Here is a 22149-nt window from a genome sequence, read left to right as displayed (position 1 = left end):
ACCGGAGAATAAATGGAGATGCTATCTGAAGTCAATGCATGAAGGACAGTGATTAACCCGTGGGGTTGATCATTGATTGGCAGAATTGGGCGGTGGGGCTGCTAAGTCAGCCGTTGCCCGGGACGACGAGCACACCCAAACACCCATTTGCGACCTTGGAAACTTGATGTTATCATCTCTAATTCCAGAACACCCCCTCATAAACAACCCCAGTCTCCATCCTCCTATGTCGCTCTCCTAAGAGCTTTCGCTGCCTTTTACTTTCGTTTACTTCCGTCGCACCTTGTGTGCCGAGAACCCTGTGTGTCGGGCTCTGTTGTTTTGACCTTGACGTTGGTCATCCTGTCGCAGCTTCGCTCGGCGCTGTGCGTTGGATTGGATATCATATTTTGTTATCAATCTAGAATATTGCACCCCTCACTTGAGGTACTCTCATCATGGGTGTAGACACCAGCTACCTGACTACTCAGGTCAACAACATCGTCGCTCAGCTCCATGATATTTACGATGAAATTGGAGTTCCGGCGCGAGAGCGCGAGTCTCGTGAGGCAGATGTAAGCTTGAACTTGGTGTAACAATGGTATTGTTCGGTCTCTAACAAATTTGTACAGCTCTTCAGTGCTCTGTCAGAGACATTGAACAACCATCTCAAGCTTGTTGATGAGTGAGTCGAACGTGTAAAAAAAACCTAGTGTGGGCTCGCTAACGCTGCCCATAGGGAGAGGGAGGATATGACACAGGAAGCCGAACGCCTCATTGTCGCTATCAAACAGATGGAGTCGTCCTTGAGTGATGAAAGGGCCAATGGCCAGTATGAGCTCAACCACGACGACCTTCGCGTCACTTACCCGCTCAACCGATGTATCGCATTTTTGCGGGAGAAGAACGAGTCAATGAGCAAGTTACATCGCGAGCGCTTTGAACAGGTTAAGAGTGAGTGTTTGGTTGAGATGTTGCGTCACTGATGCCCTTTTACTAACATCTGCTAGAACTCGTTGAGGCCCTTGAATCTTATTCCTCACACTTGGAGCCATCATTCGTCAAACTCGAGCTTCCTCCCACTGCGCCAGATTCCTCAATCCCGCCGAGCTTCGATCTTTCGCCTTTGTACGTCACCGCGTTGGATGCCGAGTTCACCCACGTCTACGAAGAATACCACCGTCGCATTGCCCAAGTCCAATCTGCCTGCGAGGAGATGATCAAGCTCTGGGCCGAGCTCGGAACACCCCAGGCACAAACAGACTCCAATATTGTGAAGTGCTATCGCGACTCGCCCGAACAACTTGGGCTGCACGAAGACGATGTCGCCAACCTCATGACCAAGCGTAACAAATTACTGGAGGAAAAGAAGGGCCGCGAACGCAAGATTAACGAACTCAGAAACACTGTGATCTCCCTTTGGGATCGATTCGGGGTCGAAGAAGGTGACCGAAAGGCATTCTTGGCTGCAAATCGTGGCTGCGGTTTGCGCACAATCAACGACCTTGAGGAGGAATTGACACGCCTCAATGAGCTTAAGAGACAGAATCTCCACTTGTTTGTGGAGGATGCTCGTTGCCGACTGCAAGAACTTTGGGATTCACTCTTTTTCTCCGAAGAGGAAATGCTCGATTTCACACCCGCATTCTCCGATGTCTGCAGTGATGCCTTGCTTGAGGCACATGAGGCTGAGATTGCGAAGCTGGAGGCTCTTAAGGAGCAGCGCGCCCCTACCTTGGAGATGATCGACAGACACCGTACGCTTCTAACTGACCGCCAGGCACTTGCAACGTCAAGCCAAGATGCATCTCGCCTGATGGGCCGCGGAAACAAGGGAGAGAAGCGTGATCCTGGAAAGCTCCTGAGAGAGGAAAAGATGCGCAAGAGAATTGCAAAGGAATTGCCGAAACTGGAAGCCGATCTGCGTAAAGAGTTGGAACATTGGGAAGATGAATTCGGCCGACCATTCCTGGTACATGGGGAGCGATACCTTGACGCCTTGACGCCTGTCAAGGCAATGCCCCCACCTCGATCCAAGACCCCATCTGCGCCGCCCCCAACCATCAAGGCCAACACAATGAGACACCAACCGCCTCCCCGCCCTGGAAGCTCCTTGAGAGGGCCACCTCCCCCTCGCTCCGCCACCAAGACCCCTACTAGCACTGGTCCAGTTAAACATAACACCATTGGCTACGGTGCCTCTAGGGCTGGAGCCACCTCGAGGGCCGGTGCAAACTCTCCATCAAAGCTTCCGGCGCGTGTTCCACTTGGAAATATGCCCCATGGGAACAACTCTCCTGAACGTCGTATCCAACCTGGTGCCTACTCTTCCAGCACACTTAATGGAAAGATGCCGCCTCCGCGTGGGCCTCCCCCTCGGATGCGTGCATTGACGGTCGAGTCAAGGGAAGACCGTTTCAGTCACCTTCTGGAACCTCCTCGCTGCAACAGTGCTATGTCTAGTGCCTATGTACGTCCTGTGAGCCCAGAAGACCTTTACGATGAACGACAGCGGTCCTTCATGAGCACACCGGGATTCTCAAACTCACAAAGATCTACCGGATTTTCTCATTCATCTCAATCCTCGCAATCGTCACTGTCTTTGAACTCTATTCAAAACTTCCCCCGGCCCAACCCATACCTGCAGCATGCGGCTCCACCGCCAGCCCCCCGTCAGGTCTCGAATTCCTCTACAGTCAACACTACTGCCTCTGGATCTGAGAACTGGGAGACCTTCGAGGACGGTTCGGGATCCGAAGCCGATCCTAGTGATATCTACTATTCTAAACTCCGTGCTGCGCAAGGAGGAAAGCGTTTTGCACCGGAAGATGGGGCGGATCTCGCCGGCAAGAAGGCCAGGGGCATCCGAAGTGTCAGTCCAGATGGTCCGCATCCCGGGCAGGTCCTGCGCGTTGCTGGCAGTGATAATGAGTGGGCCGATGACTATGAAACCTACTAGATGTCTCAACATCGCCTCGATACCCTTCCCATAATGCATTCTCTCGGCGCCTCGGATGTCAACGGTGGTCCCGTAACCGTTTGGCTTTTGATGATCCCACGACTGGACTCTGCACGGCTCATCATAACCCTCGGTCTCCTTTTCAAGACTGAATTTCCTTCAATTCCCGACTGGCTGCTTTCTTTTCCCTCCGCGAACGACTCCTCTCCGAGGAGCCGACTTCAACTTCACTTCCTGTCCAAAATTACGAGTTCGTCATGTCCACCATGTTCATGCCCTCCTTCATCTCTTGAGGTTTTCGAGCCCACTCCTGCGTCTGGCTGTGTCCGTCCACAGCCTTTTGAGGAATCCTGTCATTCACGCCTTCTCCGACTGACTCCTTCTTTGTTTTGATCTCCACTGGGTTTAATATTCTCTTTGTTTTTCTCCTTCCCCGGTTCCTCTGGAATGGTGTTATTTTCTTCGTTTCTCTGTGACTTATGGTTCTTCTTGGCTTTGGTGCTTCTGGCTTATTCCCTGTTCGATCTCCGGAGTCGACGCCCGTGGTTTTCACCCAATTCTCTATGTATTTGTCAGCGAAGTACAGTGTTTTGATATAGTGTGGTTAATTCAATCTTCTGATTCTCTTTGTTATTATACCCGAAGTCTTCTCTCTCAAGTAAAACCACAAGACCTAAGCATGCTAAGCTCCTTCCCAGACCCCCAAGTGCCCCCCGCCATGCTTATTGGCTGTTGAGTTCTTCGGCCGGGGGCTACGGCGTATGGCGTTTGCCAAGAGCAGCTTCAGTCCAACAGAAGAGTTGGCTTCAGAATGCTTGTCCACGAGACCAGAGACTAGAGGCGACAACATTGCCCATCAGAGGGGGCCAAAGACTCAATAAGACTAACGCGGATGCCCATGTTGTAGCAAGATCCCACCCCTCGAAGGCCATGCTACCACATCCCTGCTTATCTGCTTGTGCTGGACGGGCTCCGCACTCCGTACAGAGTTAGCGCTCGCGTTATTCAACAAGCCTCAATTCACGATGTGAGCTTCTGGGCAATCCCTTTAATGGAGCCGCGTGTTCTTTAATCAACTGATTTCCTAAGCATTGTTAATATACAAACGATTTCAATTTGAAGTGCGTCTGGCGTCGACTCAGTCGACCACAGCCATGAGCATCTGTGGCAGTTTCTTTGGACCTGTGGTCCACCAGGCTGTTCAGTCGGGGTTTATCTGCATGGCTGAATGGCCTGTTGAGAAAAGGCCATACCTTGGTACTAACTGGTGATACGCTACCTCACATTCACGAGAAACTATCTTCTAGTGAGTCCGATCGATTTCTAGAGTCATGGGCGTTGTATAATGAAAGTCGTCAACATGCGCTGCTACTGGCCGTCTTCAAGTGTCTTCGCTGGGAGATTGCTACTATTGCGATCCCTCGGCTTGCCCTTATAGGGTTCAGCATAGCGCGGCCGTATTTGACCGGCAAAGATCTTTATTGACAGACCAGACATAGCCATAGTGCCTCGACCATTGATTCGGCATCGAATCAGCTCTCTCAGCCAAGAAGCCTTCCTGCAGGTACCATTCGGCAAGATATCGAGCCTTCGAGTATCGCCACAGACGTTGATATCATCAAAGCCATCTAAAGTGTTGGAATTTGGAATGTTCTTGTATCCGCGACGAACAGTGGCCCCTACAGCAATGCTTTGCTTGATACAGTACTGTCAGACAACTTTGTCTGATGGCCAAACACAGCTCTTTTGTCTAGCGAGGGCCCTTCTCAAGAAAAGTAACATCCTGATACTGGACGAGGCGACAAGCAGGTACGTTTATATTTTTCGAATGTCTCTTTTCTTCGGGGATGTCTGGATGTTTACCCTTTTGGGTTAAGCATATAGAAGTGGAGTCTACAGGCCCCACCTTTATCTCCACCATCTCACTTCCAGGGTTTGCCTCTTCCTACTTGATGTCATCATCTATGTATCTATCCCATACTATGAAGTCGAAATCTGACCCAGACCTCATAGATTACCCAAAACTAGGCTAACTCTAGATGTCGTGAATGAATGCACCGGTGATTATATCAGAAACATTGAGATCGGTTTATATCAGATACAAGTATGGTACAGGTGCTCGAAGACTTCTCCTTACCGCTTAGTTGCAAGAGACCCCATCCAACTTTGATCTTCAGGCAAGGTCCCCTTGGGAACTCTCTTGCCAGCAGATGGAACAAGGGATTGAGTGGATGCCTTCGCATCCTGCACCCGGCGAAGAGTCTCGTCTCTTCCAAGAATTGCCATAGTCTCGGGGATACCAGGGCCAGGGGCGGAAGCCGACAGTGCCCAGCGGAGGTAGTGGTACAGCTCTTTCTTGAAGACTTTGTCTGTTGTGATGGCTGCGGCGGGTGTCTCTGATTCAGAAACGGGGAGGACAACGCTATCAGAGCCATCGTAGGAGTTGATGTTGAAGCGATGGTTTTCGATGTCCCAGTGAGAGGAGGGCACAAGCGTGAGAGCAGCTGCAGCGGTATGCAGGGCTTGAATAGGGACTTCGGGGGAAGATGATGAAGACGAGGGCGAGGCAGGTGTGTAAGGAACCCTATCGAGCTTAGGCGTGAAGAAGGTGGAGTTACGCTGAGCGAATTCCTTTGCATCTGTGTAGGATTTGGCATCGGCGCGGATGAGCGGCGCGATGTATTCAGATAGAGTGCGTCCTTTGAGGATCGTGTTGCTGCTAGATGTCAGTCATTTTGATATGCAAGCCTTTCCCGGATATGACCATCTTACAGTTTGTCGACAGGATGGGTTTCTTCCACCACTGAGCTTACTCTCTTCACCATCTCGTCGAATTCAGGACCGCCATTTGCGGCAAACCGTTGGGCATGTGCCTTCTGGAGGAACCAGAGCTTCTCAAATGCGACGACGGTGTTGCCCCGGGTGATTTTTAGATTGAACTGGTAATATGATTAGTAGTGAGACCAGGCCGTATTTGTAGGATCAGATAGGAGCATACGATTTGTTCCAATTCCTTCAAATCTAAGACGTCGGACTTCTGGGAGTGCGACCAGCCTAGCAGAGAAGCAAAGTTCACTAGGGTTGATGCGAAAATTCCTTGCTGATCCTTGAATGACGAGAGGTCAATATCTGCGTTGCGCTTGCTGAGCTTTTGTCCGCTCTGGTCGACGAGCAAAGGGACATGACCAAAGCTCGGTGGAGTCCACTTAAAGGCATTATACAAGGCCATGTGCATAGGTGTGGATGGCATCCATTCCTGGCAAAGGTTAGCTAAAGATCTCGTTGAACACTCAAGTATAAGAAGTAACTCACTGTTCCTCGGATGACATGAGTGATCTTCATGCAATGATCATCCACCACATTCGCCAAGTGGTACGTGGGGTGTCCGTCAGATTTGATAAGGATTGGGTCGTCATATACGCGATCAATAAAATCGAGCTTCTTGTTGTTGGTCCGGTTCTGACCGGTCTTGCCATAAACCAGATCATTGAACATGGGGTATTCCTCCACCTTCAATCGAATAATGTGTGCCTCCCCCTTGGCTGCCCGATCTTCTGATTCCTCGGCAGACACGTCACTGCATTTCCGGTCATAACCGGGGGGTAGTCCTGCCTGGCTGCGGTGACGGGCGATCGAGTCCAATCGCTCCGCGGAGCAGAAACATCGGTATGCATGGCCGTTAGAGATCAGGTCATTGGCGTGGGAGCGATATAAAGCCGTTCTTTCAGACTGCATAGGAATATGCGGTTAGGATTGTTTCCTCTATAACAAAGGGAGAATGCCTCACTTGTCTGTAAGGTCCGTAAGGTCCGCCGACAATGGGACCTGTCAACAAGATTAGCGGCAATTTCCCTTAATATGAGATATATGTCAAATCCAACCTTCATCCCAGTTCAATCCTGCCCATTTCAAATCATCGTAAAGGCGCTGTTCAGCGCCGGGAATGGTCCGTTTCTACCCTCAATCAGCCGTAGTTCATGCAACTGAACGCAATCCACTAACCTGATCGGTATCCTCAATGCGCAGTAAGAACTGACCGCCAGTCCGTTTTGCCAGCAGATAGTTGAAGAGTGCCGTCCGTAGGGAGCCTAGATGAAGATAGCCAGTGGGCGAGGGCGCAAAACGAGTGCGCGCAGGAGCTTGTGGCAGTTTGGATTTCGAATTACGGGCTTGAGCGCTCAGGGAAGAAGAAGAACAGGCTCGACATTGGATGCAGGTCCAGGAGCGCCGGGCAAAGAGCCCACTTTGAGGGCTTCTCATGGCGAGTTAATCGAGGGACAAAGGTTGTAGTCCAAAGAACTGCCGATCTGTTTGGATTTTGCGGAGTTGCGGCGCGGAGCTGCCGAGACAAAATTTCTATCGCAACTTCTTTGGCTCCGCCTCTCACAAGTCCATCACCTCTCTTTCACAGGCCTTTAATTGGCATTTTATCTTCATTAGTGAAAGGTCCGACCGCATTTCATTCGGATCACTAACAAGTAAGTGGAAAATGTTAGGTGTTTTTGTCCCATCTGCTAACAATGCCTCAAGTGGCTTCGGCTACTGTTGACCTCTACGGTATGCGATCCTTATCCCTAGCTCGCCGACTTGAAAGGAACACAATATTGATTGCTTTTCTACGCATATAGAGGTTCTGGAGATTCACCAGAGCTCTACCAAAGATGACATCCGCAAGGCATACCGCAAGGTAAGGTCGGCCCCGATCGTTCCGTATTCCAGTGATACTGACGGTCACTTTCCGAATAGGCAGCCTTAGCCAGCCACCCCGACAAAGTCCCCGAAGCCGAGCGCGAGGAAGCTTCGATCCGATTCAAGGCTGTGCAGGAGGCCTACGATATTCTCTACGACGATGACAAGCGTCACCTCTACGACACACATGGCATGGGTGCATTCAACGGCTCCGGTGAGCCGGGCATGGGAGCAGCCCCCGACCTGGATGACTTGCTGGCGCAGATGTTCGGTGGTATGGGTGGTATGGGTGGCATGGGCGGTATGCCCGGCATGGGTGGCATGCCTGGAATGGGTGGAATGCCCGGTGGTCGCCCGAACAAGCCGCGCAAGAGCCCCAACGAAGAGCAAGACTACGAGATCAGCCTAGAGGACCTGTACAAGGGCAAGACTGTCAAGTTCTCCAGCGTCAAGAACATTATCTGCGGACTCTGCAAGGGCCGGGGTGGTAAGGAAAAGGCCACCCCCAAGAAGTGCTCGACTTGCGATGGCCATGGCCAACGAGAGGTTTTGCAGCGCATGGGCCAGTTTGTGACCCAGCAGGTGGTCGCCTGTACTACATGTAACGGACAGGGCTCATACTTCTCTCCCAAGGAGAAGTGCAAGAAGTGCAAGGGTACACGAACCACCGAGGCGAAGAAGATGCTGGAGATCTACATCCCTCGAGGTGCCGGGTAAGACCGCCATTTTGTCCAACGAAGTTATATCATCACTTACTCATTGTATTATAGGGATGGAGACAAGATTATATTGGAAGGCGAGGCCGACCAGGTTCCCGATCAAGAGCCCGGCGACATTGTTTTCAAACTCATTGAGGAAGAGCACCCCGTCTTTGCCCGCGCCGGTTCTGATCTTCAAGCAACCATCGAGATCACTCTGGCTGAATCTTTGACCGGATTCTCACGCGTCGTGATCAAGCATCTCGATGGCCGCGGTATTGAGCTCAAGCACCCCCTTACCCCTGGTGCTATCCTCTCGCCAGGACAAGTCCTCAAGGTTCCTGGAGAGGGAATGCCCATGAAGCGCACCGATGCCCGTGGTGACCTTTACCTTGTCGTTGACGTCAAGTTCCCCGATAGCAACTGGAACCCTACTCCCGAAATGATGCAGCAGCTCAAGGAAATCCTTCCTAAGCCCGCAGCTCTCATCACAGCCGAGACTGTGGACGAGGTTGAATACGATCCTAAGGGTGAGATCGAAGAGTTCGGTGCACAGGATGGCCAGGGCGCCTCAGGATGGGAAGACGAAGAGGAGGAGGACGAACCGGCGCAGTGCGCTGCTCAGTAGATTTCTCCTGGTATAGACGGCGTCTGGGGCTTTGCATTATTCTGAGGGTCTGTGAATAGAACCACCTTCTCGACTCTATGAAGCATGGTTCGTTGTAATTCAGCTTGTACCTTGTGTGGGATCTGGAATCCCCGGTTCCACTCACTGGGGAGTGGATCAGAGTGGAAAGACAGCGAGGTGAACGACAATCCATATCAAAACTATTTTCGTGGCACAATTTTCCTTGGAACGGTAGAGAATATCAAATCCCGTGGACTAAGGATTCCAACCGGCTTCCACTTGTTGTTGCACGGAGTTGTCTGAGTTACCTGATTCAACGTATAGTAAAGCGCCCCCCCCCCCTAGACATACATCGTAGAGAAAGATAGGCCACAGTCTCCAGTAAAGTCAACAGAAGGGAAACAAGGTATCAAATAGCCATCAGCAGCGCAAAACTACATGTCCATGTATATACGCAGACCATTGAACCTGTCCAGCCAACACGGGATGCCGAAGCAAGTCTGTGTGGGTTCGGGCCGGGACCAGTTCGGCCTCGGCTTCCAAGGCTTAAAGGCTATGTTCTCTTCCTGGACCAAGTAATCTGAAAAAGTATGTGTGGCAAACACAACTGGAACTGACAGATGACCCGAGCATATACCGAGCCTTTGACAGAAGATGCTGGGTTCGTGCATTTGAAAGGCACTTTCTTTAACTCGGCAATCATGAAGACATGCGTAATATGACCGGCCTTCCAGGGAAGGTTCCTCGAGAATCAAGACGTTTCAAGAACGCTGTTCTAGTGGTTGACGGATCGGAGGACTACCGCAGTCGTCATAACGACGCAGCGAAACCAAGAGACGAATGAAAACAGCAAATGGTAGAAGTTTTGCGCTTCTTCGTAACGTAGATTGGCTGGGGGTGCATCTTAATAGCTGTCATGTTGGCATTGCTATTGCGGACGAGGAACTCGAGTGTCCTCGCGAGGAGCTCAAGGCGCGTGGTGGGTTCTCTATGCCTGAGAGGCAGACGCCGTGACAAGAGATATCCCGGCGTGGGACAAACCAGCTGAATGAGGGCATGTCTCTACGTGTCTCTGTGAAGTATCAGAGCGTCGTGTGGCCCTGGGAGAAACCTAGGCACCGTCGTTGATGTCCATACTCTGTCTACGTTTACAATGGAGGCACCCATGTCAACCAAGGTACATCATGAAAAGCTTCATATATTATGTATTATTAAGAGACATCTCCTTCAGGGCTGACTTGCTTGGTTTCACCATCAAGGTTACTTATCCCGAACACCGCGTAAAGGTGCAAGTCTTGTTCAGGTGTCAGAGGGCTATCTGTGACAGAATGTGGGTTCCAAAGAATTGACTCATTGAGATCCTTTTTTGTTCCCCAAGACCAGTGGATCCAGCTAACCAAGACACAAGTCAACCCATCGCTATCCGCTAAGATCGTTGGAGGTGCCTGCTGTAGGACGATGTCCTTGAGGGAGTGTGGTGGGGATCAAGCGGGACGACAGACCAACAAGTAGCTCAGCCAACCTTCACCTGGGGAGTTCTGGGGAGAAGAAGAAGAAGAAGAAGTTGGGGGGTCGGGCAGGTATTTATACCCTGGGAGGGGGAGGAGTGCCTTCCACAACGGGAAGGCACTTCCTTTTTGAGTGATAGGATCGTACCTTCCTCAACGGGAGGATGTGAGAGAAATGAGAGACCACGGCTATTTTATAAGGGATTGTACCTTTCAAAGGACATACATTGTGCTCTATGCATCTACTCTACAATGTGATGTATCTCATAGGTCTAGAACATACCTACCTACATGTACGTAGTAGAAGCCACTTCGGCAAGTATTTACATCACAATGCTACTAATAAGTGACGGTCAATTGAGCATCGAAATATATCTTTTTTTGCACAACGAAAGGGAGAAATGTGATAAACATCTTCCTTACCTGATGATTGTCGGCTTTGCCCACAGTAAACTACATGTAGTCAGTTAGATGAGTCTACTCGCCCCTATGTACAAGACGAAAAGACGAATCGTATACCCTTCAGGATAGTATGACTGACATTATGAAGCAATTCAATTATGCATGAATGTAATGAGAAAGGAAACCATAGCTCAAATTCAAACCCCCTAATCCACCTATAGTAGCCATTCCCATGCCCTTGAGCCACGGATGCGAAGGTTTATAGCGCTTAGGGCCCGCTTCATACAGAACCGAATTTACTGCCTGAACATGCTTAGTTGCGGGGCACTTTCAGGATTGTTCATTGCTGTGTATTGGAAATCATAGTCCCTGATTGGAGCTATTCCCACACTGAAACAGCAATTGAATTTGAATCATGTCTGCAACCATCTATCAGTTCCACTGGTTATATTAATCGCCAAGATTGGGCATTATAAGCTTCAGCATACCTAGTTTTCAGAAACTTACACTTCTCCATCCATCACCACCACAAGCCATTGAGCATCAAGGGATAGCAGTCTTTGATTCAGACTTGAATGGTTCACTTGATGACCCCTGAGTGCCATTAACAGAGTGATGCGAAGATGGCATACTGTTATTAAACAAGATCTCGGCTAGATAGACACACAATACTGATGCCTGGGAGGTAAAGTCAGATAACGCTCAATGGTTTTATATAGATCTAAGGCTCACCAGGGCTAGATCCATGCCTTCCGCAACATCCATTCGCCATTCAGGTCGTTTCCCAGGAATATATGTCGTAAGCTTATCTGTTCTTTTCGATGTCATCACCAAGGTACCATTGACGTAGAAATTCGTTCTCAGTTTCCAGATGTCTTGCCCACGTGCTTCAATCACAACCTCCTTCCCGTCCATGGCAGCATTTGCAACATAGACATCGAATTTGTCCTTGAAATAGCTCCATCGAGGTGCAATCGTAACGATTGGCTCACAAGATAAACTACCACCAGGAAGCTTAACAAACCATGTCACGCCAGCTAAATTCCGTGTGATGTCGAAGAGCGGAAGACCGGTTTTATCTAGAAACTGGTGTCGCTGGGTCAAAGATGCGATTTTGCCATTGACGGTGAACAGCGTCTTTGGGTTTCCAGAAGAACCGTTCTCGTCATTTGACCATTCTGAGATCGTAAAATCACCGCCAGACCAACTCAAGCTATGCTGTTTGACCCGAAGAGACATGGACCTGGGGGCAATATGTTCAAGGCGAACAGCAATGGGCTGTTTGGGGCTGGTTACTGTTGGAGCCATCTTTATGGAGGAAGAGAGTGCGAATACTGTCTAGACTGGCTGGTCTCATCTCAAACTGATCGATAATATTGTGGTCAGAGAGTGAAGTATGCCGTAGATATTATAGTTAAGTAGAACGGTGCACACGTCAAGTGACATTGAGTCGGGCGTGTTCGCGGGGCCAACACCCCCGGCAAATTAAATTAAAAAAACACCCAACTGTGGTTGAAACTAACCTAAAGCCGGCACGATCCAGGAGATCCAGGGCGCATATAACGCCCGGGCGTGGGGGCTGTATTAGACACCAGGAATCCAAGTGACGTCATTAATATGGAGTTCCATCCTATTTCACTGCTATGACTGGAGGATTGCAGTGTCTAGGACAAAACAAACCGATTTAAAAGTCCTTGAATGCCTGTGAGAAACCTCAGGCCTTTGAAGCCTTGGAATAATCCACATCTGCTTGGTGCTTCTTCATATCAACGATGCAACAGACTGGCCTGAGTCCTGGCTCGTAGATTGATTAGATCCTTGTGATTTTGACAATATGACAGCTTTCTGGTGTTTTGCATGATGTTATTTTATGGCAGTTAGGTGGTTGCAGCTGGTCGGGGTATATCGTGTGGTCCTGTGTCTGTTTTGGAGTCTTCCTAAATGGCATTCTGGCCCCCGGGCTCAAAGATCGGCGCGAAAGAGGTACTGGAGTCAAACCCTCGAATTCACTCATTCTATTCCCTGTCAGACAAGAGATCTGGACAGATTAGTGCTGAGAGCATCTTAGAGAGATCAATGGATTAGGAAATTTGGAGACAAAATTGAAGCATCGTTGAGGGGTTCTCATCGCTCAATCCTCTTTACCATGCAAGAACAGTGCGTGACTCAATCCCTCAGGCAGGCTATGAAAGCGCAGTGGCTAGCGTCACACTAGTGCTAACGAGGATGGCGCAGTTAGTGTTGATGACGACACCAAATGTAGCTCCACGAGGGGCTACCCGTGCTCTCTATGTCTGGTCTTCTAGCCTAATACAGCATTTAATCTCACCAAAATTGTTCACCATACATCTCCAGTCATGGAAGTCACATACATATACCCGTATCCTGGTACCGCAAACCCCTCGGGGTTCTCGATCGCCAGCTTCCTGCCACAAAGAATACATCGCAAACTCACAATCACGCCTGATCCTTAGACCACAAGGCGATGCCCGATCAGCCATTTCATTTGAGATCATAGATGACGATGATAGTGCGGTGAAATTCACTGTGACTGGGAGGAAACATAGCGATCGCTCTTCTTGAGAATTTCGCGGCCCTTCAGGACTGCTCCTGTTCGAAATCCACTAGAAAGCTGTATTTACGCATAGCTGGTCTGTCGCACTACCAGGAAGCAATGATGCGATTATAGCCAAAGCGGCTCCCGTATAGTCCCTTGTCCAGGGTGTCCATGACATTAATCTGTCATTTGAGGACTAAGCTCCCGCAGATGCAACAGAACAAGAAGAAAAACAAGTCGAGTTGAAGATCGAGAGACATGGCAGAGAATTGGCGCCATCTGATATAGTGGACGGGGATAGGAAGCTGGCAGTGGTGCGACATGTCATGCGTGTCATGTCTAAAGTTCTCTAGGGCTATTTGTTTGGCTGCAGGGGAAACGTAAATGGCCGATATCACGGATTTTTCACATGAAAGCTAGGTACCCATGTCAATTGATGTGCCCCCAATCGCGTTGCTCTGATTGAAAGAGCCTGGATATCCCGACGGATAGCAAAGGAGAATACATAGTCTTCCCAGGTGACCCCAACTGCTTGTATCTGGGCCGGTCATAGCAGTGAGACCGGATGATTCATAAAACAAGGAGCTTCCGTGGGCTCGGAATTCTCCATCGGCCTATCTAGGTGGTCTCGGCAGACTTGCCAAACAATTGGCAGTCGAGAAGCTGCCCACGAGAGCACACGGACCCGATTGCATAATTTTTTTCGGCCTGCATGATAGGCCACTGGGGAGATTTCAACAGGGGTCGACTTCTCAATTTGATTAGCTCTTGTGAGGTCTGGACCGTGGAAAGCGACAATGCCCGACAATAGCCCTGGTGGCGACCTCCAACCTCTAGAATGAAGTAGATGAGGTAAGATCAGCTTGCCGACCCATATCAGAACGTGGCAAGATTGAATGGCAACCAGTGACTCAAAAAAGGCATGACAAAGACAAGACTTTATACAACTTTTCAGGATCCATACATTGCATGTACATATGCATATGTACATGTAGGTTTCGGATTTTAGGGAAACAGGCTAACTTTGCGTTATCTTGCATCAATGGGCTAGCACTAAACTGATTTTGTCTATCGGTCAACTTATTTCAACCTCCATCGATATAGCTGATGTGTGTCATATTGAAAATTGAGCAAGCATTTGAGCATTCAGTGGCATGAGATGTGGTCCACTTGCATGAACAAGGATATCGTAAGCCTGTCTAGGAATAGATTTGTGAATGTGCGGCGTGCGGTGTGCAGCTATCACACCATGTCTTAGCGATGGTCATAGCAAGGTTGATGAATCATAGTCAATCCAAGGATAGAATGGCGTGGAAATATTGGAAATATCACGGGGTAAGAAACAGGATCGGCCTGAAATAGACCAGGCTAGAAGAAAAGTCGGATCAGCTTGTAAGCTAGGACAACGCCGAGAAGCACATAGGGCTGAACCATGAGATCAGCTGCGCCACGAAGGATTTGATAGCATGGGAAAGAATTATTAGAAATTATTAAAAATAACCAAAAAAACACCAAGAATCAATATCCGGTTTCTGGGTATCAGGAATGTATGCCAAGGGCTCGAGGCCTTGAGGCAGAAAGGTTCCTGGCAATTGAAGCTATGACAGCAAGGGATCGGCCCTAGAACGGACAATAACAGGAGAGAAAGGGCAAATCCCGCCTTAAGCCAAGGGCTCGGCTGGTCCACGTGAAAATCTTTCAGGTCAGCAGTTACGTACCATGATGTACAGCACCCGCGTACATTTGCTGTGTACATTTGTCTCTTTTTTTATCCGCTTTTCAGCCACCGGCAGCCACTGGCAGCCACGGGAATCCTGCGGCCAACTGCGGGAAACCTCCAGAGCTCCCCGTTCGGGTTTAGCCTTATGGGTCCAGAGGGTCGATTTGACTTTTTCTTGTTCCACATCTGACCGCTCCCCATATATCCAAACACACATTCCTTATTTCTACTCCATATACCCTCTCACATCCAAATCACTATGGCGACATTCCTCCAGTCAAATGCTTCATCTCTAGCACACGCCCTGGTTGAGCTCTAACACAGGTTGTGTGTGTGTGTGCGTGCTACTGCGTGCTGCCGATTGCTGCAAGCCCAGGCTCCTTCAAATCTTCTTATTCGCTTCCCACCCTCCATCTTCATCATTATCAAGAACAGGCCTGTGCCTGCAAAGGAACAAGACTGCGAGCTTATCAGAGCCCCTTTTTCCTGGCGCGTTTGAACACGCCAACCCCCCTGCTCACCGCATCGATAACGGAAACACCCTATCTGACCAGTGCTGTCTGACCTGGACATTCCCAGTCATCCGAAATTACAACCCCGTGCCAAGTGTGCCTGCTGTTCCACATTCTTTGTTCACGGAAAGTTGGTCTCTAGGGGCCTTTATTGAGCTTCAGTGAACACGGGAAGACCCGTCGAATTCCTATCTCGACTTGGATTTTGATCAATTGATATTTTCTTTTCTTTTTCACCATGGCTGTCGACTTATAGCCCGATCTAGCCCTTGAAATTCTTTGCACTTCAGCGCTGTTTCTTTATCAACCTGAACTTTCCCTCCGATTTTCGCAGACAAGTCATCTTCGCTCATATCCATTTTTTTCCCCTTTGGTCTTTGGTCTTTGATACCATCCTCAATCATGGCCCCCAACCTCTTCCTCTGTGCCCGCACCATATTCTGCCCGATCTATTGGTTTCAAAAGGGCAATCGCGACTCCAACCTCAAAGAACAGCACTGGCAATCCCCCGTTCCGGGCACTTACAAGTTCTTCCCGGGACGCGGATGGCACCTCATTCGTCGGGACGACTGTGATCATGATGAAAAAGTCCCCGCTGCGCTAGTCTACTGCCGCATCCTTCACCGTTACATGTTTGAATCTGAACTGGAAAATCGCTGTCGCTGGTTCGAAGCCCCGATGCACAAAGGTGGCCGTCCGGAAAAGCTACGCTTCTTCCGCCTTGACGACGGTATCCACTGGGTCGCTGGCTGGGATGCCCATGGAAGCTTCATCCTTGGCCCTTACCCCAAGTGGTATCTCGATGAAGATGGACATACCATGCGTCGCGGTAATTCACCGCCCACCAGTGCCAATGTCTCCCGTTGCAGCAGTATCATCGCTGGCAAATTTGAATGAGCGACTTTTCTCAGACCCTCCTGGGGTTGATGACAACCCCTCCTCATTATGATTGGGATTCCCATCATACAGATACCCATTCTGTTAGCGCTTGATGTTTCGATTCCTGCGAAGCGATTTAGCGTGTCTTTTTTTTTTCTTGTGATAACACTCAAAAGTACCTGGTCTCGATTTTCGTGTTTCAATGATGGATATGTATTAGGTGTTTTACCCAGAGCTTTGCTCTTTGGATTTTAATTTTCATGTCATAGATCTCAGGTTAGATTAGACTTTGATGGTCCAGGGTTTCGGATGATCTACACGGCGCACGTTTTTGTCTTTTCTTCACGGGGATTCACATTCCTAGGATGATGATCAATGCAAATCAATAGAATACTCTCTTCTCAGCCACACCTCATCCTCCTTGCTTGAATTTGTACTCCGTCCCTCAATTGATGTATATAATGGTCATGCGACCGACTAATCTCGGTTCAAATTTCCCATCTACAACAAGCCTCGCAGAACAGCACACTGCAAGGGGGGAAATATATTCCACCGATAAAACAACTATGTACAAACTACGGAGTACTCCGTACTCCAAATCCGCGAACCACATTCTATCGCCCTCACAATTTCGCCTCAGGCTTCACCAGTAATTTCTCCAACCCCCGTCTAGTCCGCTCCTCCATCCCCGTCTTCCCAACCCGCATAGTCTCCCTCAACACAAAAACATGCGTATAATTCCCAACCATCTTAACATCCTCCTCCCCCTTCCGGAAAATCCCCACTTCCCAGGTGACGCTCGACTTGGTGAGCCGATTGACCCGCAGCCCGACCTCCAGTAGATCCGGGAAGCGGACCGACGCAAAGAAGTCCGCATTCGTCGACACAATCAGCCCAATCTGGTCCGCGCCAACTGCCAGGTTGGACGGGGAGGGGAAATTGGATGGCTGGGTGTTCGGCGCTGGAGTCGGGTTGTTCACACTGAAGGGATCCATACCGCACTCCTGGATGAGCCATGTATTGGCGATTGTGTCGAAGAGATGTGTGTACACTGCGTTGTTGAGATGCGCGTACATGTCGTTGTCGAACCTGTCATCGGTGTGAGTGGTGTGTCGGGGTGGAGAGCTAGATATACTGACCATCGGGTCTGGTGTACTTGGTGGAAACCATAGTCGCTGCGCTTGCGATGCTTCTTGGATTGGGTTTCTGAGGTGGCCATTTTCTTTTTTTCCCTTTACTTTATGGTATGGTATGCTTCACGCTGAGTCTGTTTACGGTCTGTCTAAGCTTGATATATAACATCGGGTGTGTGCTTGCGCGGACCTCGGCATATCGGCGATTAAGTAAGAGGACTACACCTGACCTCAGGTGCCCAGGTGCCCGGCTTTTGACACGCACACCACACTTTTTGCTTGAGTAATCACCAAAACAATCCTTGAATACCTAAATTTCTCGTCACTAGGATGCAAATATACATACCAGAATCCCAAAAGATCCCTAAGCCCTAACCTGCCCTTGAATGACAAGAAGTCTACACCTGATGTTTTGATGATTCCTTAAGCAACCGGAAAACGAATCGAAACGATGGATTTGGGGGTGCGGTGACCAAGATCCGCTCCGTTCTTTGATTTTACTTGGCTTTCATCTGATTCACTTTTGGTGACAAAGAAGGGGATATCGAGGCTTTGATAATATATATTTAGCCATGCCCTCGGATTTATGCGTGTAGGTATTATAAAAATTTTTTTGCCAGATCTCTGGTGTTCGAGTGACCCATTTCTTCGGCAGCTTTGCTATCTTATGTTTCGAGGGATTGCTGTATAGTTCATCAGAATCACCATGGGATCTGCTTGTGAGGTTGGAGTTCAAGCTCTGATCTTATGCGGTCCTGGTACTTCATTTGAGACTCTCCTTAAGCAAGAGGACACCCCGAAATGCCTTGCCCTAATCGCTAACAGACCGATGATATATTACCCGCTGGAGTTCTGTGAGAGATCCCGAATCAGTGGTACGTCAAAGAAAATTCAGGCCTAAATTGCTCCTTCATTGACTGCTTTAGATGTGACATTGATCATACCCCCCTCTGCTCTTGTTCATATCGAAGCTGCACTACAAGAGAACCCTTGTTTGGCATCACTTCCCAAACCCAAAGTCCTCGCCCCCCAAGATTTGCAAGCGACAACAGCAACAGCACAGTTGCTCCGCCTTCCCGAGGTGCAGTCTTGCATAAGAACGGATTTCCTGCTCCTGCCTTGCGATCTTGTCTGTGAAACTGATGGGAGACACCTGTTGCAAACATGGCTGGCATCGCAAAGTCAGAAAGGACTGACTGGTAAACAAGACCGCCTCGGCAGTCTTTGTGTATACTATGAAGTAGAAGATGCCGTAGAGAATGAGGTCGTGGATCTGATAGCTGTTGCACCACTTCAGCAGAGTGAGGTATCTGCACAATCCAACCACGGAATATCAAGGCTACTCATGTCCACCGGCATGGACCTAGTGAAACGAAAGCTGGAGAAACAGAAAGAGTTTTTTCTCCGTTGTTCCTTGACGAAGAAACACGCAAGAGTCAAAATGCTGACTGCCTACCGCGACGCTCACCTCTACGCATTTCCTTACTGGGTCAAAGATCTTGTTCACTGCCAGGAGAGACTCGTATCTGTGAGCGAGGATCTAATCGGTCTTTGGGCCAAAGCCACATGGCAGCGTGGATTGGGCGAAAAGCTAGGACTGAACCCTAGTCTGAGTGAACAGATCGACAGCGGTAGATGGAATGGCTACCGGGATGTGAGCACCACGTCCCGTCGACCACAAAGCGGCTTGCCAGAAGTACCATCTCTTCTAGCATACTTGCACGCAGGATCTACGCCACTGGTCCGTCGGGTGGACAGTCCTGCTCTTCTCTTATCGACATCCCTTCGTCTAGCTAGACTGGAATCTGTTGAAGAGATCGCCCATACATCTACTCCTTCCCCATTTGCTCACGACCAAAAGATCGCCTCTCCTGAGGGTGTAGCTTCACGCTGCTTCATCTCGAAGGCTGACTGTCTCCTTGGACCTAATGTTATTGTGGAGGCAAACTCTGTGATAAAGCAATCCTGTATCGGCCCCAACTCTAAGATCTGCAGTGGCGCTCGGCTCACGCGATGTGTCGTGCTTGAGAACGCTGTGATTGGTGAGTGCTGTGTCTTAACGGGGTGTATAATCGGGAGTCGAAGTACGATTGGGAGAAATTCCGTGCTTCAGGATTGTGAGGCTCAGGGGGGCTATGTTGTTCCTGAAAAAACCGAGGCCAAGAACGAGAAGTTGATGCCAGTGTTTGAAGACCTCGAGGAGGATGTGGATCGCTTTGAGAGACGTGGTGACAACGGTAGTGATAGAGATTCTCCGTTGAGATGATTACTGTTCTTGGGGATGGCAGGGATACTTTATATTTTCTCCCAGGCAGCCTCTACCATCACAACAGCAACTTTGGCCGAGCGGTTAAGGCGCCAGACTCAAGAACATCACTTCTTCACTGAGCAAATCAGTGAGCATTCTGGTCACGAAAGTGGCGTGGGTTCGATTCCCACAGGTTGCATAACTTTTTGTATTTATTTTGATCTGATCATGGATCTGACTGACATTTTTTTGCCAATTTTTTGTTTCGAACTGGAGGGGGTACCTTTGGATCAACAGGCACAGGTTCTCTGGTCGACTCAAAATCTCTTGTGGGGCGAACTGGGAATCTAAACTTTGGGAAGGTTTTTTTTTTTTGCCCTGATCAACAGTTTCTCTCTTTTCGCAAATTCCTCGTTTGTCTTCTTGGTCGCCTATCTGGCTCCTTCACCTCGTATTACGGCCTATTTGCTACGGCGAGGGAAGCTCAAGCTCCCGCCAAAGCCCACCATGGCCCTCATGAATGTCGATCAAGTACCCCCCCCTCGAAACCGGTTGCAACGCCCCCCGATGTCCTCGTTACTCCCTGCGACCCGTGGCCTGCCCCTTACTATCTGGACAGTGGTTTCCGTCGGGTGAAGCCATACCATTACACCTACAACACCAATTGCAAGGAGCGATGGAGGGGTCGCGAACTCGTCGAGATCTTCACTTCCGAATTTCGCGATCGCAAACCGGAGTATTATGTACGTGAATATATGGATACCAACACCATATACGGGGGAAGCGAATCGCATGCTAACAATCACTAGAGGAAAGCCCTCGAGGATGGCCTTGTACAAGTCAACGGCGTGAGAGCCTATCCTGAAACACGACTCAAGAACGGCCAGGTCATCTCCCACACCCTCCACCGTCACGAACCGCCTGTGACCAGCCTCCCCGTCGGAATCATTCATGAAGATGACGACCTTTTGGTCATTGATAAGCCCGCCGGTGTACCAGTGCACGCCGCGGGTCGCTACCACTTCAACTCAGTCATCGAGATCCTGCGCTCCGAGCGCGGCCCCGAATTCACCCCTCGCCCATGTAACCGACTCGATCGATTGACATCTGGAATCATGTTCATTGGAAAGCACCCCAAGGGTGCCGAGAAAATGGCTACGGCGCTCAAGGCGCGCACCGTCCAGAAAGAGTACATCGCGCGCGTGAAGGGCAAGTTCCCAGATGGCGTTGTCGTCTGCGACCAGCCAATCATGCAGGTGAGCCCGAAGCTGGGTCTCAATCGTGTGCGCGCCACTGGCAAAGAGGCTACAACCAAGTTCCGCCGTTTGGCCTACTATCCTCCCGAGACACTTGCAGATGCTAGCTCATCTAGCGACGACGAGCGCCCCGCTACCCCGCCTGCGTCTTTCTGCAATGAGACGGAGGGATACAGTATTGTGCATTGTTACCCGCTGACTGGCCGCACGCACCAAATCCGCGTTCACCTCCAGTTCTTGGGCCACCCGATCACTAACGATCCTATCTACTCCAACCGCCGTGTATTCGGACCAGAGCTTGGCAAGGCCGAGGCGAGTGCGGACCGCGATGAGGAGATTGTTGCGAGACTGTCCCTCATGGGTAAGACAGAGATTCCCGATACAGTCTCTTACCGCACCCATTTGACCGCTGCGCCGAATGTCCCGCCCAACACTGATCCGGTGCTTGTCAACGAGATCATGCACCGCGAACAGATGGCCGCGGCCGAGGACTACGAGAAGCGCAAGGGCGAGCGCCTGTCCGGTATTCTCTGTGAAGTCTGCGGCACAGAGCTCTACTCGGACCCAGGTCCCCATGAGCTGGGCATCTTCTTGCATGCCGTCGCATACGCCGATAAAGACGGCGATTGGGGTTACCGCAGCCCCATGCCTCACTGGGGCTTGCCTCCTCTAGGCATGGAGGGTCCTCGTGAGGCCCCGGATTGGGTACCTGCTGCCGAGGGCGAGGAAGTCATCATTGGCCATGGCACTATCCCTCTCGGCTTGGGTGATGATGACCAGGCGGCAGATGCAAACTCTGGCTCTGTGATTGTGGAAGGTGTTGGTCTTGTCAATCTCGCCGATGCTGCGAGGATTATGAATGAGACTCCCCGTGAGGAGGCGGCGGCTCCGGCTGCAGTCTAATGGTGTTGATCTTTAGATTTCTTACAGATACCTTTCTATTTATATCATGTTCCTCGGAGTGTCCTTTGTGGAGTGTGC

The 22149-nt window shown here is 50.0% G+C and overlaps 7 protein-coding genes across 7 annotated transcripts; 4 read left to right on the top strand and 3 right to left on the bottom strand.

Moving 5' to 3' along the window:
• Nucleotides 1–437: 437 nt before the first annotated feature.
• On the top strand, nt 438–2938 carry N7457_004317 (putative microtubule associated protein (Ase1); the record flags this gene model as incomplete). Its single annotated transcript, XM_057175362.1, has 4 exons — nt 438–554; nt 612–664; nt 719–933; nt 990–2938. The coding sequence occupies 4 exons, from the start codon at nt 438–440 to the stop codon at nt 2936–2938; spliced, it is 2334 nt and encodes a 777-aa protein (XP_057032409.1).
• A 2133-nt stretch (nt 2939–5071) lies between these two features.
• On the bottom strand, nt 5072–7198 carry N7457_004316 (glutamate--tRNA ligase MSE1; the record flags this gene model as incomplete). The annotated part of the gene is made up of 7 exons (XM_057175361.1): nt 5072–5654; nt 5711–5877; nt 5937–6194; nt 6251–6667; nt 6726–6763; nt 6820–6892; nt 6941–7198. 7 exons carry the CDS (start codon nt 7196–7198, stop codon nt 5072–5074), a joined length of 1794 nt encoding a protein of 597 aa, XP_057032408.1.
• Nucleotides 7199–7458: 260 nt separating this feature from the next.
• N7457_004315 (putative DnaJ domain protein (Mas5)) lies at nt 7459–8953 on the top strand (the record flags this gene model as incomplete). The annotated part of the gene is made up of 4 exons (XM_057175360.1): nt 7459–7495; nt 7567–7625; nt 7685–8340; nt 8398–8953. The coding sequence occupies 4 exons, from the start codon at nt 7459–7461 to the stop codon at nt 8951–8953; spliced, it is 1308 nt and encodes a 435-aa protein (XP_057032407.1).
• Nucleotides 8954–11406: 2453 nt separating this feature from the next.
• N7457_004314 (uncharacterized protein) lies at nt 11407–12171 on the bottom strand (the record flags this gene model as incomplete). Its single annotated transcript, XM_057175359.1, has 2 exons — nt 11407–11541; nt 11596–12171. The coding sequence occupies 2 exons, from the start codon at nt 12169–12171 to the stop codon at nt 11407–11409; spliced, it is 711 nt and encodes a 236-aa protein (XP_057032406.1).
• Nucleotides 12172–16054: 3883 nt separating this feature from the next.
• On the top strand, nt 16055–16549 carry N7457_004313 (uncharacterized protein; the record flags this gene model as incomplete). Its single annotated transcript, XM_057175358.1, has 1 exon — nt 16055–16549. The coding sequence occupies one exon, from the start codon at nt 16055–16057 to the stop codon at nt 16547–16549; it is 495 nt and encodes a 164-aa protein (XP_057032405.1).
• A 605-nt stretch (nt 16550–17154) lies between these two features.
• On the bottom strand, nt 17155–17750 carry N7457_004312 (acyl-CoA thioesterase; the record flags this gene model as incomplete). The annotated part of the gene is given in 2 exon segments (XM_057175357.1): nt 17155–17656; nt 17671–17750. 2 exon segments carry the CDS (start codon nt 17748–17750, stop codon nt 17155–17157), a joined length of 582 nt encoding a protein of 193 aa, XP_057032404.1.
• Nucleotides 17751–19105: 1355 nt separating this feature from the next.
• On the top strand, nt 19106–22071 carry N7457_004311 (uncharacterized protein; the record flags this gene model as incomplete). The annotated part of the gene is made up of 4 exons (XM_057175356.1): nt 19106–19706; nt 19980–20086; nt 20302–20655; nt 20722–22071. The coding sequence occupies 4 exons, from the start codon at nt 19106–19108 to the stop codon at nt 22069–22071; spliced, it is 2412 nt and encodes an 803-aa protein (XP_057032403.1).
• Nucleotides 22072–22149: the final 78 nt, after the last annotated feature.

Source organism: Penicillium paradoxum (genome assembly GCF_028828445.1).
Source record: "Penicillium paradoxum strain IBT 22861 chromosome Unknown utg000004l_segment0_segment0, whole genome shotgun sequence".
Taxonomy (NCBI): Eukaryota; Fungi; Ascomycota; class Eurotiomycetes; order Eurotiales; family Aspergillaceae; genus Penicillium; species Penicillium paradoxum.
Note: the sequence above shows the minus strand (reverse complement) of the source record. Positions and strands in the feature narration are given on the sequence as shown.